The sequence below is a fragment of the Hesperophylax consimilis genome, chromosome 4 (genome assembly GCF_061612785.1).
Source record: "Hesperophylax consimilis isolate HC1 chromosome 4, BYU_Hcon_1.0, whole genome shotgun sequence".
Classification (NCBI taxonomy): domain Eukaryota; kingdom Metazoa; phylum Arthropoda; class Insecta; order Trichoptera; family Limnephilidae; genus Hesperophylax; species Hesperophylax consimilis.
In genome coordinates, this window is record NC_142839.1 from 23,670,717 (window position 1) to 23,688,602 (window position 17,886).

Here is a 17,886-nt window from a genome sequence, read left to right on the forward strand (position 1 = left end):
TCATATCAGAGGGTTCGGCTCGGTAGAACTTCTAACAGGGCCTATAAATCCTACTGATCCCTCAACATAAATATTTAAAAAAACTTTTGTTATCCTACATGTATTCAAAATGACCGACTTTTGCATCTTTATATATATTTTTTTTGATAGATCTAATACGCCTAAATTTTTAATTAGAGAGCTAGGTATAATGCCAGTAGCCGAAATAACGAATGGTAATATTTTTATAGTCTGAGAATGCCAAATTCTTTTTATTTCATTTCCTAAATCTGTGTATTTTCTTATTTTTTCATTAACAGATTTTTGAATATTACAGGAATCTTTGTTATTATTATTATTATATTTTACTTCATTAGCTCCTCACAAGAGGCATGTCGATACTGTGAGGTAGGTCTTTTTAGGGAAAGAAAGGAGTAAAAGTTCTGGGAAAGAAAAAAAGGTATGAGGGGTGGGTAGGAATCTGGGGTTCAATGTGTCCAGGAGAGACGGACGTATGAATCCATCCCACTCACTGCGGTGCAAGGCGATCGGTCGAGAGACTCCGGTTGGAGAGGTCACTAGGCCTCTCATTGTCCAGTCTCTCCCGATCCGACCCGCTACACAGTAGGTGGGCAAATCCATTCCCCGCCAAAACCTAGAAAAACCTCACCCGCGGTACCGCCGCCCCGAGAAACCATTTATTGGATAACGAACACCCTGCCATAGTTCACCCCAAGTGGTTCGCAGTATTATTTATTTTGACTCTCGAAATATTGCCATCTATTGATAACATTTATAAGCTAACTTTGTGATGTCCATTACTCAAACCATTTGATAAAAGATTAAGTTACAAATTATAAACAACAGATGGCCATCCTTGCTTCCTAAGCGCGTCACACAACCTGGTGTTGAAATATAGAACTATTTTTTGTAGCGTTTTGACAGCTGCTAAGAGTTAGGAGCTGGGTAGGTACAGCATGTACTAGGTAGGAGTCGACGTTCGAAATTTGAAAATCGAGTGATCATGACGTATCGGTCGAAGAAGGTGGGTGGGAACGTCAATTTTGTTGAGTGTTTTTGCTGGTAATAAACAAACATATAAACGACGTGAACCTAATATTGTCGGGAAGTGGATATGAAATATCAAACTAAGGTCTGACACGATTCCCGGCGCTGTTTTTTGGGTGTTTTGTTATCTTCTCATATTTATGTTTTTTTGACGCGGGCCTCCTCGCGCCTTCTGAAAAGTGATATTTTGAATTGAAACATAAACATCCGTCAGTGATAATCTCCTAAAATGTCTACAGTTTTGTTAGCCGTTGTTGCCGTGATCTTGTGCATCCTCTTTCGAATCTTGAATGTCAACACACAGCCTCAAAAACCGATATTATGGTGCAAAGATGGAGGTTTTTTGGAAACTCTTCTCAACATCGCTCCAATGCTCGGTGAACCGTAAGTTGCATTTATAATTCCTTTTTAATTCTATTAATTAATCCTCCATTCCTTAAATTCAACAATGTATAAAATTTGATGTTGTGTTTGTGTGAAAGTTATCAATCAATGTAAACAACAATATTTTTGTTAACCTAAAGCATTTTTTATTATTATTTTCTCTATTATAAAGTTGTGTGAATAGTGCTGTTACAATCTGTTCTTAGTCATCGAACGGTTATTTGAGATGATATCATACACTTTTAAACGAATTTCTCGGAAGAATATTGTTCTTGGATCTGATTGGCAGCGTTTGCGTAACAACGCAGCTCAGATGATTCAGAATGCAAACTTGAATTAGTTTTTTCTACCGATATTCAATCGATTCACCAATCCATGAATCAATGACAGATTAGAATTTGTCTAATAAAATAATATTTTTTTTACCTAAACGTAGTGTAATGTTTTTTTCTATCAAAGGTAGCAGTTAGATTTTGAGATTATGCATACACTCCGGACGATACAATACATTCGTATTTTATCAAGAAAAATATACCTTTTTATAAATGAAAAATTCTGTAATATTAATTTTCAAAAAAAACTATACTGCTCTGCCACTGAAAGCTCTGTCGTAAGACCTTTTTTCAGTTACAACGTTATAGAGAAAGTGGGAGGTAACCTGAGTTCCCCGAGCCGCCAGCGGCACGGGGAATGATATGATTTGACGACAAATTCTTGGTTTTATAATTACGTATTTATATTCATGGACTTGTTATGCTACACAATATTCCTATTAGAACTATATCCCCGGATGGATGTTAATTTGTGTGCAGAACCTTCCAAATTTAACGTCAGAGTATTATGTTGTCATATTCACACCTTGATAATAGTTCATTATTATAATGATTCATTCTGCATCACTTGTACACTGTACACTAGGCTGGAGCGACATTGGGACTTCACAGTATGCTTACTTGACAGATAATTTATTAAAGTGAGGTTGTTTTTTTATATTTACATTGGTACATACACATCATCACCCATCGATATTATATTATATTGTTCGATAAAAGCACTGTACACTGTACAGTCTGACTATTGCTGATTTATTCAAATCATATTAAAAACGGGATTGCAGGCCGTTTCCTAATAAACTTTTAGTACTTCATCATATATCGAAACACAAGTTCCTACGTCGCGATAACACCATTCGTGTTTTACTGAAAGTTTCTTAGGAAACCTATCAATTCATTCGTTGAAGCCTTGCAATCCCGTTTTTATTCGGATTACGAATAATTTGAAGAGATTCTTAATAAATTATCAATATTTTATATCAGTAAGTTTTCTCCGTGTATAATATAATCGAATATTTTCTTATGTATTAAATTGTAAAGGGCAAATAGATACCTACCCACTATCTAAAAGCATATATTTAACAATTTATTTCTATCCATCTTATCCTTGGAACAAGCCTTAAACTATACCCACTTATATTATACCCACGCGGAAATATAACTCGTTAGTTAAATATAAAATTCAACATCTTTGTAAATTATGATTTTCAGACAAGTTTAGGTATATTTATATTATAGATTTTTTTACTTACCTCCTTACATGGAAACTCTCTGAATATTAATCATTATTTAAACTACGCATAATTTATTTACAATTCATTTATGAATACATTCATAATTCCATAGATTTTTGTGTCTGGCTTTTATTAATAAAATAAATATTTGCTTGCTTACTTCTCACTCACGATAAAATGTTAAGTAAATATTCATTTACCTCAGCACTCTATTTCCCTGGCTTTGATTATATACCTGGTTAGTAAAATGAATGTTCATAATATTATGTTAGTTATTATATATGAGATCTTGCTTGGCCTTCATAATGTATCTAAAAAGTATATTTTGGGACATTCGCGGTATTACATGATACAATAATGCTACAATGTGGCTTTTCTTAAAATAGAATTATTGCCTGGCACAGGGTTTCCCAAAGTTTGTGTCGCTGCGAGCCAACCGCTTTAGAACCGCTTATGGATGAACATAAAATCACAGCTTTAACTCTTAGGACGGGTTGTTTCGGAGAATTTGAACAATTCATCAAATTTCAACGTTCATTTCCGGGTTCTGTGAAAGTCCTATTCAAGTTCTGTTAATATATCATTCTAGGCTATTTGCTTGACAAAACTGAAATAAAAACAGAACTTGAAAAAATCTTTCGCATAACTGGAAAATGAGCGTTGAAATTTGATGAATTGTTCAAATTTTCCGAACAACCCGTCCTTAGTCATAGAAATCGTTTCTCCTTTACCATCATAGTTATAAATATGAACTAAACGGCATAAAAATAAAACAAAAACACCAAACCACAGAATAATTAAAATGTACCCCTCTATCAAACCAAAGATTCCGACGCAATTTGATAAAAAAATTATGACTTATGACATTTTGTGATTTTTTTTCTAATTATTTTTATATGAAATGATAATGTTTAAAATACAGATTATTAAGATACCTACGTGTTTTTTGTTATTTCGCAATTTCAGTTTTGTGTTTAGACGTAAAAACGGAAGCCACTTTTACAACTTTTTAACGTTTGCATTCAAAATTTGAATATGTTTATATGTTATAATAAAATTTGAAAGTAATTTTCATCACCTTTCAAAACAGTTTTAGTTTATTTTACTTTTTAGTTTTCGGTTAAGTTCAGAAATATCACATTTATTTGGATTTCATTGAGAAGCGGAAATACACACACATTCTCCGACTTTCTGACATCTTCTTAAATAAATATAACGCTCAATATGTCAGAGACCTGAAGGTTTAATAGTGACCGGGAATTGACCAAGTCATTTTTTTCATAATACTTGTATATACTGTGATTTTTTTGTTATTCATATTGCGTCTCGTATTTTTTAATAGTTTATTAATGGTTATTTCGAAGCTCCTTAACACATATAACATTCATCATGTCCTTTTAAATGCAATACTATTTCACCACTCTAGGTAACCTACAAATTTTATTCTAAAGTAATTTAAAAAAAAAGTAATGGTGTAATAATTTAACTTCTCTTTCAAGGCATAATAGAAGATTATTTCATAATATTTTCTGAAACTTTTCAGTCAAATATATAAATGTATAATATTCTGCGGTTACTCTATGCGGATTTCACATGAATAATTCATACAGTGTTAGAGATTTCCTTACCTGAAATATTGTTATTCATAGGTCCTACGTAGGTACTTCAGAACGAGTATCTACTCAAACCTCTTCATTATTCCCGTGGAACCAAACTACCTACTAGCTCGAAGTTTGTTCCGGCCTTTGTCGTCTAGTGATGGAGCATGCTCCAACTTCGAACTTAAATCTGCCTACGTACCTAATTATCGGTACTTACCTATGACACGGAATTATTTTGTAAAGTTTGGTTGGCTCGGTGGTTTGGGTTACTGTTAGGTTGTATTTGATGATCGGGGGTTATGATCCCCTGTAATAAGGGAACGACTCAAGAATATTGGTGTAAAAAATAAAGCAACAAATGAAGATGTCATTTTGAAGTTGGACGATATATTTTTTTCATTAAAAACAAAAAAATAATAATTACGTATTTTACCGTGATGCTGGAACGAGACGGAGTAGGTATCACGTGAACCGCTACGGGCTAAGCTGTTCCGGCATAACATTAAATACGGCTGTACTTAACTACCCAACGGATTTTTTTAATTGAACAAAGTTTTTTTACTATAATACATCTATTTTTATTAATCGATGTATTTAAAAAATATATACTTTTTTGGTTTGTGTGGTGATTGTCCGCAGGGACTGGCTCTTAACTGCTGTGAACTTTTATCACAATCTTCATTCATACATCGTCTTCTCTTCTGTTGCACCGACTCTTGACGGGACCCGGCTCAATTTATCATTTACATTATTTTTATTCATTTTTATTCATAAAAAAATTGTACACAACATAATAATTATTGGTTATTTTGTATCTTACGATTTATACTGCTCTTGCCTTTGATTATATTTGATGAACTTAATTTTCATACGTTTTTCTACTTCCTAGGGCATCGTTGAACACTTCTTTCATCTTTACGGATATTTTCAAACATCCGAAATTTTATGGACAATTCTAATTAATTATGGACAATCTAAATAAAATACAATTTTACGCAAAAAAAACTTTCCTCCAAAATAGCATCTATAAATACAGAAAGCTTTTTTACCAATCTCTTTTCTGAAAATATCATTGACCGCATTATTAATTTGTTTCTTTGAAATTGATAAAATACTAATAAAACGTGTCTTGAATGAAACGGTTTGACCTGAAAGGTTGTAGGCATTCGGTCTGGCCGATTTTCCGGAGAGTATTATATTATTGGTCACTAGCTTCTTATGTAGGTCAACTAAATAATGCCTCCTTGTTCACAAACAATGAGTAAGGGGTGTGTGCTTTATCTCCAAGGCCAGACAGGCTGTTAGTCAAAAGGTTAATTTTGTTGCAGTAATATTTTAAGACGAAACTCTTGGTTTGGTCATTCATATAGGAAAGTCGCATAGACCCGTTGTAATCTCTCCTTCTTTTTCGTAAACGATGTATGTAACAGAAAGAAAGGTTACAACGCAACTATTAGCAGCAGTACCGCACCATGGGGCCACTGACACTGACAGGTCTACAGCTCTACAGGTGATGAATTTCGACCTTCATTACCCCTTTATATTACATTGAATGGATGCAATCAAGAAGTGAGTGATTGAAGGAAAGTTTCTGAGTGAGAAATTTCAAAGTGAAAACATTATTACATGTATAGGTGATACGAATTTAGATTTTCCAATCTTTCCGCAATTCACGATAAAATAACAAACGAAGAAATGGGAGGGAGTTCTAAACGATGCTTACAGCTCACATTACACATGTTTGTTGTCTTCTCTGAGAAGTCCTGCTCCCCCCTCCTATTAATGTTAAGTTTTGAGAAAATAATATATGGAGATTACCTATCATAGATAATAGCAACAAAGGGAGAGGCAGCGTGCCGACTGCCGCCGAGCTACAACTAAACTGCACGGCCTATCAAAGCGTCGCCGGCGGTGCCAATGAAAGTTATGCATTTGGCGTGTAGGTAAAAACAAAGGCGTGTCGTCGCTGGGCTTAATGCGTTTTACAGTAATGTAATATGGTTCAACGGTGTTTGCGAGCGGTATCATACTAATATTAGTTCATGGTCCATAGTTTCTATTATACATGTATATCAATTATTTTTATAAGCAATAATTGTTCGCCTGAAACACTCATCCACATTGAAAAAATCTCCTGATAAAAAATACATGACGCCAACGGGACTCGAACCCGTGTCCATTCGATTTCCGGTCATTTTATTTCATTTTATCAGGAGATTTTTTCAATGTGGATGAGTGTTTCAGGCGAACAATTATTGCTTATAAAAAGAATTGTTATCCTTTGTGCTATGCATAAATAAAATCTTGTCTTAAAAACATTAATTTATCAAAAAAAAAAAAATAATACATGTATATGTTAAGCTACATGGAACTATAATCATTTCAGTGTTGAAAACCTCCCCAACCTGTCACGATGTAGAAATAGTATTTTTTTTACACTAGTTTAATTTATTTTATAAATCGATGATACAAAGTTATTATATTATGTTTTACTCTATTTGACAAAAAAATATATATGTTCGTTGTAGACCAAGTTATCGCCATATTTGTTGAACCACGTCCCAAAATTTGGCTTTGCGGTGGTGACCAAAATAACATTTTTGCTGGTTCATTTAAAATCAGGCAAATTAAAAAAAAAATCGCTACTTTAATAGTTAATCTAGTGCCTGATCGAATCTTGTTGTTTTTTTTAAATAAACAAAATGGCGGCCACTGATAATTTACTCGAGGATTTTCAAGGCAAAAAGCGCTTTTAAAAAAAGTTTTTATTTTTTCTTAAATCCTTCGATCAGGCATTAGTTTTTTATGCTTTCAATAAACTGTATAAATTTCATTTCAAATTCAGTGGTTTTTGAATTACAGTGGTCAACGACTTTGTAAACATAGTCCAACAAATATGGCGATAACTTGTTCTACAATAAACATATATTTAAGAATAATGTTAAAAAATAATATAAAATTTTGTATCATTGATTTATAAAATAAATTAAAGTATTGTCAATTTTTTTATTATTTTAAATACTTTTTTTTTCACGCCGTTGAGTACCACTAAAATAACCCTAACCCCTCAATTTTTTAATAATATTATTTCATTATTGTTTTATTTCGATCAATGCATATCTTCTTAATACATAACAATTCACCCTGCGTATGATTGCGCTCTCAAAACTCGAAAAGTAGGCGACCAAAGTATGTTGTTATTAGTGCCAGGAGTGTTTAGAAAGTGGTGTGAATGTTAGAAGAAGTCGGGGACAATCGAGGAATACTTAACGCAATATCTCTGCACCGAAATAATAATGATTTTTTTATAAAAGAAATTGGCAAGAAATCTTTATAGATGCTATTTTGAAGGAAAGTATTTTTAGCGTAAAATTGTATTTCTTTTAGAAATTATTAATTTTTGATGTTTTTTTTCAAATAAACGAAATGGAGACATTGAGAATATCCGAAAAAATGAAAGAAGTGTTCGGCGATGCCCTAGGACAGGGGTCTCCAAACTACGGCCCGCCAGTGTATTCCATTCGGCCCGCGACATCTAATGACCAGTGTCATCAAGGACCCGTGACAGCTAATGGCTAAGACCTTGCTCAGAAGGGGCGAAAACTCCGCGAATTTTTTCGTGCGAATAAATAAATATGCTCGTTGGCGAGGTACTTGGCACCAATACATTGCGTCCACAAGTATCGCGCGAATATATCAAGAGGATTTTTTTGAAAAATCTTTATTTGATTCGCAATGATATCAAGGTCTGAGAAACGAGTATCAAAAAATATCTTCAAAGCTACGTTATCTAAAGCTATATTATCATCCTTGAAAATTCTATTATCTACCCCCCCCCCCTCCCTAGGACAGAAAATATGGGTGTCTAGAAATTAAAACGGTTTTGGCCCTCCGAACTCACTGGAGTAGTCAATGTGGCCCTCCGGCTGAAAAGTTTGGAGACCCCTGCCCTAGGAAGTTTAAAAACGTATCAAAATTAAGTTAATTAAATATAATCGCAATAAAGAGCAGTATAAATCGTAAGTTACAAAATAACCCAATGTAAAACCTAATTATTATGTTTAGGCAAAAAAAAAATTTCAAAAAAAATAATTAAATATTACGAAATATGGAGACGAATGAAAGTCGATGTGATGTAGTTTTTTAATAGTAGCATTGTGGTATACAGTAGTTAATGGTGGAAGAAGTTGGTGACGCCTGAGAAGACATTAGAAATAGCGAACCCTTGCGGGTCAACTAGTTTTGAATAAAGTACCTTATCAAGCTACGCTTTAAAAAGATTATGATTATTATTACATAGCAGGCGCTTTTGAAGATATGCAATCGGTATATAAAGCGGATGTTGTATTATCTGCAATAATCACAATTATCATTGTTTATTATTATTACTTCTTAATACTAACCATAACTGATAAGATTGCTTTCTCAAAATGCACAAGATTAAGAGAGATGATAATAGCGATTGATATATTATAAAAATTATGTCGCTATTCCAAATTCCTGTAATATTAAAAAATCTGTTAATGAAAAAATAAGAAAATACAGAGATTTAGGAAATGAAATAATAAAGAATTTGGCATTCTCAGACTATAAAAAAATTACCGTTCGTTATTTCGGCTACTGGCATTATACATAGCTCTCTCATTAAAAATTTAGGCGTATTAGATCTATCAAAAATTTATATATAAAGATGCAAAAGTCGGTCATTTTGAATACATGTAGGATAACGAAAGATTTTTTTAATATTTATGCTGAGGGGTCAGTAGGATTTATAGGCCCTGTTAGAAGTTCTACCGAGCCTAACCCTCTGATATGAAAATATCTGGAGTCGGTGAATTATTTTCCCATTTGATCTCTGGTTAGTTGACGTGTTGTTCTTGTATTGTTTTGTATTTATTTTGCTTATATAATGCACTTGCATAATGTTGATTGACTAGATGATCATTTGTGGAAAAGTGGGTGGAAGGGTTTAGTTTTTCCTATGGGGAAGATTTAACCCGGACAAAAATCGGAAATTTTAAAAATATTTTATAATAATATTTTCAATGACATTAAAATCACCATTGTGGGTAGAGAGGATCGACTGCCTACAACTCTTTGACTTGATCGTGATCACACACTCCTTGCGTCATTTCCATGCATACATCGTGTCATACCGACTCTTGACATAACCATAATGAAATATCAGAATAATGTGATCGTTCTATGTTTCTGGGGCGTCCCCAACTTATTCATCCATCCGCTTGTGCATCAGAATATATCTATATTTCCTGACACTCCTTTATCGGTCCATCCGGAAATCATTATGATAATATAAATATTTGAATTACCTTTATAATGTACGAGCAGTGGATGTGTAACTGCTTTCTTTATTTCCGTCCTCAATTAGTTTAATTTTCTTAGAAATACGCGTGAGCATAATAAAGTACCTAGCATAGTATATATGTGAGCATAGTAATTACTGGTTCCAACTTATGTAGATACATGCTTCTAGAAAGCGAATGATTTAGTCGATGTTGAGTTAGCACAAGTTTCCAGGTATGATGTATGATATCGTGCAGTAATACTTATTATTACTACAACGAGGTAAATCCGCGTTTTTGATTTAAACACAAAACCAAAACTTTATTTTCTCGCCCATGTATGATGCGAAACACATTATTTGTTTGTAGCATCATAGAAGTACATCTATGCAACAAACATGATTGTCAGTATTATTATTTGCTATACATTTTATACTCCTTTAGTGAACGGAAGAAAAGCAGTTTTGTTTTTTCCAATATTTATGATTTTTTTAAATAAATATTGTAGTTAAATATATTTTAAAAACTAACGTTAAGGATATGGTCCTTTTTGATATTAAACTCGATAAATTTGTATGGATCTCTCTGAAGAAATCTTTTTCCAACCTTTTACTATTTTTATCAGTTTTTCCCAACATTTTTTTTAATTAGTTTTTTTTTAATCAAGATACTGTTAAAAATGTGACTGCATGACTATTTCCTAATAAAATATGAGTCATTCAGATTATGAGTCGTCCATTGTATTTGTTGTCGGAATAAATATAATGGAAGAGATGCAACAATATTATCATTTTTAAGAACACGTGTTCCGACTTCTTCATAACATATTCGTGCTTTACTGGTTATGAAATTTTTCAAATCATTTGTTATAGGCCTATAGTCCCATTTTTAACAGGAAAACGAATAATTTGACCAGATTTTAAATAAATTAACAACATATTTCATATCCGTAAGTTTTCTCCGTGCCCTAGTCAATTTTATAGTTTAACCGTAGTTTAACCCTGTGTACGGGACGGCACTGTAGTCGCCGGCCGCACAGACGATATAGCGGGAGTGGCCGGCTGGCCGCTTCGACGCCTTGGAAGGGAAGGTCGGGAAAAGGTAGGGAGAATGTTGAAAAAATTGAAAAAATGGGGAAAAATATGGGGAAAATGCAAAAATGGGGAAAAATGGGGTAAAAATGGGGAAAAATTACGAAAGGGAAAAATGGGGAAAATGTGGGGAAAAATGGGGAAAAATATAGGGAAAAGGGAGAAATGGGGAAAATGTGGGAGAAAGGTATAAGGCAGGGGGGAGGAAGGTAGGGGGGAACCTGCGCCCTGACTAGGGACGCTTCGACTATTGTGACAGTTTCTTCTTGATGAACACCAGGGAGCCGGGAGAAAGAAGAAGGCCAGGTTGCAGTGAAGGTCCAGGGCAGGAGAGGCTTGAAGAAGGCAGTCAGGGCAGTCCAGGAGAGATGTTGATGGTCCGATCGTTGCTGGCTCTCTGCCGAATTGCACAAGTTGTCCGCCTTTTAAAGGACCAACGGGCCTAGCTCTCCCTTTGTTAGCGACAAATTCCGAGAATTATTTTTGGGTTCCCGGAATTTGTCACAGGAGAGAGCGCCGTTGTTGCGTAACTTGGAAGGGGACGATTTTGACTAGGTCCTGACTGTTCTTCAAACCACTTTGCCCGTGTCATTTTTATTCAATTATATTTTGTGAGTTTGCACATATTACAGAGAGAAAATATTTTTTACAAGGCAGCTTTGCACAATATTTAATTTGTGCAAATTTACATATTAAAGAGAGAAAACATATATTTAAAAGGGGAAGATTTGCACAATATTCAATTTTGTGCAAACGGCAAGTTTTGTAAAGGAAACTGCGTTTGCACAATTTCAAAATTTCATGCAAATCTTCCATGTTTTGTACAGATGATAGGTATTTAATTTATAAGAGGGTGTTGGGGGGTCAAGCCTTTGTTTTTTGTCTATAATGATGACTGCTTGACCCCGTGGTTTTATTTATTAATCAGCAGATAAGATTTATAGTTTTACACTAGTGCAGATAAGATTACAGATTTTTATAGAGAGAATTTTGTTGCCTAAATTCGAATATGCGCAGAGGTGAGTTTGTAAAGGAACTGCCTCTGCGTAAATTCAGATTTATTAAAATTAATTTAAGTCGGTGGAGGTACGTCCGGTACAATTCTCCCCCCGGTGCAGTCACGGCTGCGCCTAGCGGTCCGGACGTGTAGGTCGGCGGCGTCCTCGACGTCCGGTTCCCCTGGGCCGCTGGGGGTTATGGCTCCCATGCGGCATCCGTGGTCCGGGTGCTGTCGAGGGCGGCGCTGGTGCCGGTGCGGGCGCTGGTGATGGTGCCGGTGCGGGCGCTGGTTTAAGGTGGCGCTTAGGGCTCGTTTCACCGAGCGCACCAACCTTTCCCAGGCTCCCCCCATGTGGGGCTGAGGGGGGGTGAAGAAGCGCCACTCGATGCCCTTGGTAGTCATGGCTTTGTGAGGGTGCGCTCCTTTGGCCAGTAGCTCTCTGGTGTGGTGAGGAAGGCGGGGCCGTTGAACCATCTTCCTTGGAGAGACAGGTCGGGCAGCTCCAAGTCCCGGGTGCCGGGTGCTCATCCAGTCCCTCCAGCGTTCGGCGTGCTCCCGTGGATCTCCAGAGAAGGGAGGCAGGTCCTTGGCCATTGAAGCTCTGATGGCTTCTGTCAGGGCGGAGGTTGGCTGCGGCATGGGACTGCCATCATGCTGAACCCAGGCTCTGGTATGTTGGGCCGTATCATCCACCGTAGGTTGGGGCGGGAATATCGGCATGGAGCTGGTACTGGCTGTGGGCTGGCCATCTGGCCGTGCCGGCACGCCATACTCCTTTTCGCGCAGTGGTACGGGCGGCACATGTCCAGATGGTCCAGATGGTCCAGGCTGTCTCCATGTCATGTCCCACTGCTCCAGCAGTCCGGTAGGTGATCTCTGCATCGGCGCTGGGTACCCCGGGTGGGGCAGAGGTACGGGCAGCACAGGGCCATGAGGTCCAGGCTGCATCAGTACTGGGCATCCCTGAATGGTCCAGGGTGCTGGTTGCGCAGGGCCTGCTGGCTCTTGCTGCGTATGTGATGCGTACCTCTGGTCCACCAGAGGTACAGGTCCAGCTGGCACTTCGCGTACGGCTTGCCTCTGTTCTATCAGAGGGGCGGGCGGTACGGGGCCAGAGGGTCCAGGCTGCATCAGGTTTGGGCATCCCTGAATGGCCCAGGGTGCTGGTTGCGCAGGGCCTGTTGGCTCTTGCTGCGCATGTGATGCGTACCTCTGGTCCACCAGAGGTACAGGTCCAGCTCGTACGGCTTGCCTCTGTTCTATCAGAGGGGCGGGCGGTACGGGGCCAGAGGGTCCAGGCTGCATTAGGTTTGGGCATCCTGCATTGGGCCAGGCACATGTCCAGATGGTCCAGATGGTCCAGGCTGTCTCCATGTCATGTCCCACTGCTCCAGCAGTCCGGTAGGTGATCTCTGCATCGGCGCTGGGTACCCCGGGTGGGGCAGAGGTACGGGCAGCACAGGGCCATGAGGTCCAGGCTGCATCAGTACTGGGCATCCCTGAATGGTCCAGGGTGCTGGTTGCGCAGGGCCTGCTGGCTCTTGCTGCGTATGTGATGCGTACCTCTGGTCCACCAGAGGTACAGGTCCAGCTGGCACTTCGCGTACGGCTTGCCTCTGTTCTATCAGAGGGGCGGGCGGTACGGGGCCAGAGGGTCCAGGCTGCATCAGGTTTGGGCATCCCTGAATGGCCCAGGGTGCTGGTTGCGCAGGGCCTGTTGGCTCTTGCTGCGCATGTGATGCGTACCTCTGGTCCACCAGAGGTACAGGTCCAGCTCGTACGGCTTGCCTCTGTTCTATCAGAGGGGCGGGCGGTACGGGGCCAGAGGGTCCAGGCTGCATTAGGTTTGGGCATCCTGCATTGGGCCAGGGTGAAAAGGGCCACCAGGGTAGGCGGCAGGATGCGCACCCGGGGCCGCACCAATGTAGGCGGCAGGAGGCGCACCAGGGTAGGTGGTAGGAGGCGCACCAGGGGGCGCACCAGGGTAGGCGGCAGGAGGGGCGCCAGGGACCGCACCAGGGTAGGCAGCAGCGGGCGCAGCAGGGTGCCCGCCAGGATGCACGGCAGGGTAGGCGGCGGGATGCGCAGCAGCGGGCGCAGCAGGGGGCCCGCCAGGGTGCACGGCAGGGTCGGCAATAGGATGCGCTGCAGCGGGCGCAGCAGGGGGCCCGCCCCCAGGGCAGGCGCCAGGATGCGCAGCAGCAGGCGCAGCAGGGGGCCCGCCAGGGTGCACGGCAGGGTCGGCAATAGGATGCGCTGCAGCGGGCGCAGTAGGGGGCCCGCCCCCAGGGCAGGCGCCAGGATGCGCAGCAGCGGGCGCAGCAGGGGGCCCGCCAGGGCGCTCAGCAGTGTAGGCGGCGGGATGCGCACCAGGGGGTGCGCCAGGGTGCTCCCCAGGGTGCTGGCCAGGATGCGCAGCAGCGGGCGCAGCAGGGGGCCCGCCAGGGTGCACGGCAGGGTAGGCGGCGGGATGCACACCAGGGGGCGCGCCAAGATGCACGGCAGGGTCGGCAGGATGCACACAAGGGGGCGCGCCAGGGTGCGCAGCAGCGGGCGCAGCAGGGGGCCCGCCAGAGTGCACGCCCGGGCAGGCGCCAGGATGCGCAGCAGCGGGCGCAGCAGGGGGCCCGCCAGGGTGGGCGGTAGGGTAGGCGGCGGGATGCGCACCAGGGGGCGCGCCAGGGTGCTCGCCAGGGCAGGCACCAGGATGTGCAGCAGCGGGCGCAGCAGGGGGTCCGCCAGGGCGCTCAGCAGGGTAGGCAGCGGGATGCGTACCAGGGGGCGCGCCGGGGTAGGCGGCAGGGTGCGCACCAGGGTAGGCGGCAGGATGCGCACCAGGGGCCGCTCCAGGGTAGGCGGCAGGGTGCGCACCAGGGGCCGCACCAGGGTAGGCGGCAGGATGCGCACCAGGGGCCGCACCAGGGTAGGCGGCAGGGTGCGCACCAGGGGCCGCACCAGGGTAGGCGGCAGGGTGCGCACCAGGGGCCGCACCAGGGTAGGCGGCAGGGTGCGCACCAGGGGCCGCACCAGGGTAGGCGGCAGGGTGCGCACCAGGGGCCGCACCAGGGTAGGCGGCAGGATGCGCACCAGGGGCCGCACCAGGGTAGGCGGCAGGGTGCGCACCAGGGTAGGTGTCCAGGTGGATGCCAGGGGGGTCCGCCCCTGGCAGGTACTGCGTCGCGGTGGGGAGGGCTGCGAGCAGCACAGCGAGCTGCCTGCTCATTGTCCGGTTCGCCTTCCGGAGCTGCCTGACCGTGTCCTCTGTTGTGGTTGAATCCTCCTCTGCATCGGTGGACGGTGCGCTGTCAGGGCCGGCAAAGTGAGTGTCAGCAGGGCTGGCAGCGCGTGGGGCTGCAGGTCCGGCAGGGTCAGGGCCGGCAGGGCCGGCAGGGTGAGGACCAGCAGGGTGAGGGCCGGCAGGGCCGGCGGGGTGAGGGCCTGTCACCAGCTCCACGTCGGGTTGTGAATCTGGGGTGGAGGCTGAAGCCTCGCGGCCACTCCGCAGGGACGGCATCTTGGGACGTCACTGGAAGGCGTGAAGGAGTGAAGGCGTGAAGAGGCGATCCGGCTCGAAGGACCATGTACGGGACGGCACTGTAGTCGCCGGCCGCACAGACGATATAGCGGGAGTGGCCGGCTGGCCGCTTCGACGCCTTGGAAGGGAAGGTCGGGAAAAGGTAGGGAGAATGTTGAAAAAATGGAAAAAATGGGGAAAAATATGGGGAAAATGCAAAAATGGGGGAAAATGGGGTAAAAATGGGGAAAAATTACGAAAGGGAAAAATGGGGAAAATGTGGGGGAAAATGGGGAAAATATAGGGAAAAGGGAGAAATGGGGAAAATGTGGGAGAAAGGTATAAGGCAGGGGGGAGGAAGGTAGGGGGGAACCTGCGCCCTGACTAGGGACGCTTCGACTATTGTGACAGTTTCTTCTTGATGAACACCAGGGAGCCGGGAGAAAGAAGAAGGCCAGGTTGCAGTGAAGGTCCAGGGCAGGAGAGGCTTGAAGAAGGCAGTCAGGGCAGTCCAGGAGAGATGTTGATGGTCCGATCGTTGCTGGCTCTCTGCCGAATTGCACAAGTTGTCCGCCTTTTAAAGGACCAACGGGCCTAGCTCTCCCTTTGTTAGCGACAAATTCCGAGAATTATTTTTGGGTTCCCGGAATTTGTCACAGGAGAGAGCGCCGTTGTTGCGTAACTTGGAAGGGGACGATTTTGACTAGGTCCTGACTGTTCTTCAAACCACTTTGCCCGTGTCATTTTTATTCAATTATATTTTGTGAGTTTGCACATATTACAGAGAGAAAATATTTTTTACAAGGCAGCTTTGCACAATATTTAATTTGTGCAAATTTACATATTAAAGAGAGAAAACATATATTTAAAAGGGGAAGATTTGCACAATATTCAATTTTGTGCAAACGGCAAGTTTTGTAAAGGAAACTGCGTTTGCACAATTTCAAAATTTCATGCAAATCTTCCATGTTTTGTACAGATGATAGGTATTTAATTTATAAGAGGGTGTTGGGGGGTCAAGCCTTTGTTTTTTGTCTATAATGATGACTGCTTGACCCCGTGGTTTTATTTATTAATCAGCAGATAAGATTTATAGTTTTACACTAGTGCAGATAAGATTACAGATTTTTATAGAGAGAATTTTGTTGCCTAAATTCGAATATGCGCAGAGGTGAGTTTGTAAAGGAACTGCCTCTGCGTAAATTCAGATTTATTAAAATTAATTTAAGTCGGTGGAGGTACGTCCGGTACACCCTGCATAAAGCCTGTGACAGACCACGCTATAAATGCGCTATATTCTCGTGGCTTTGCCTTTTCCAGCATATCGCTCGCTATGCATTCCCATTGGTATAGGAAATAGGCCAAGCCATGTTGCGTATTGCGTAATTTGTCAACCCCATTATGCTTGTGACAAACCACGCTATACTATCGTGGCCTGGCCTATTTCAGCATATCGCTCGCCATACATTCCTGTTGGTAGTGTATGGCGAGCGATATGCTGAAATAGGCTAAGCCATGATGTGTATAGCGTAATGTGTCTCCACCCTATAACTAACGCTATTTGAATATCCCAGCTTCACAGGGCTCCGTGTATCTCCGAACGGCCTTCAGTAATCTTATTCCCTAGAAAATCTATAAATTTTCGTATTATTTTTCTTAGCACATCCAAAACCTTCAAAAAATATAGTGTCTTAGTTTTGTATTTCCCCATATATTATTACCGATAGAGTTTACAGTTTACATACTAGATTTATATATTATTTTTCTCAAGATACCCTTGACACCATAATATTGAGACATTTCAGTCTTCAAGCGACACATAGTTTTGTAAAAGTCCTTTAAAACTTATATGATTAAGAAGTTTATAGGTCAGGGATAGGGTTTTCAAATCCCGTACCTTATCGAATCCCGCGGGATTTCGGGATATATTTTAAAAATCCCGCGGGATTTGCAGGATTATTATTATGAGGTATTTATTTATTTTTTACTAATTTCACGCCCGGCTGGGCTTTTACATGTTTATTTTTTTTACAAATAACATCTAAATAATTACAACAAAATCAAAAAAACAATCAAAGCAAAATCAAAAAACAAAATCAAAAAGAAAAAAGTAGACAAAATAAAACACAAAACAAAAACGAAATAAAGTGGAAACTAGTCAACCCACCATGCAAGATGGAAAAATATAATACTAGGAAAATTAAATTGTATTAACTTGAAATAGTGCCCATCATTTCATAACCATTTTTTAAAATTATTATCTGGTATCAATTATCTTTGATGCTAGTACCTATATTATTTTTAAAAAATATTGAAAAGTGACGTATTAACTTGAAATAGTGCCCATCATTTCATAACCATTTTTTAAAATTATTATCT

The 17,886-nt window shown here is 41.3% G+C and overlaps 1 protein-coding gene across 1 annotated transcript in view; it reads left to right on the plus strand.

Annotated features, from left to right (window-relative positions):
* The first annotated feature begins 979 nt into the window (after positions 1-979).
* Positions 980-17,886, plus strand: part of Hydr2 (abhydrolase domain-containing protein 2) — a 96,474-nt gene continuing 79,567 nt past the window's right edge. The window contains exon 1 of the mRNA XM_089651525.1: positions 980-1,431. Within this exon, the coding sequence (XP_089507651.1) occupies positions 1,277-1,431 (155 nt within the window). The 5' untranslated portion in view covers positions 980-1,276. The remainder of the gene's footprint in view (positions 1,432-17,886) is intronic.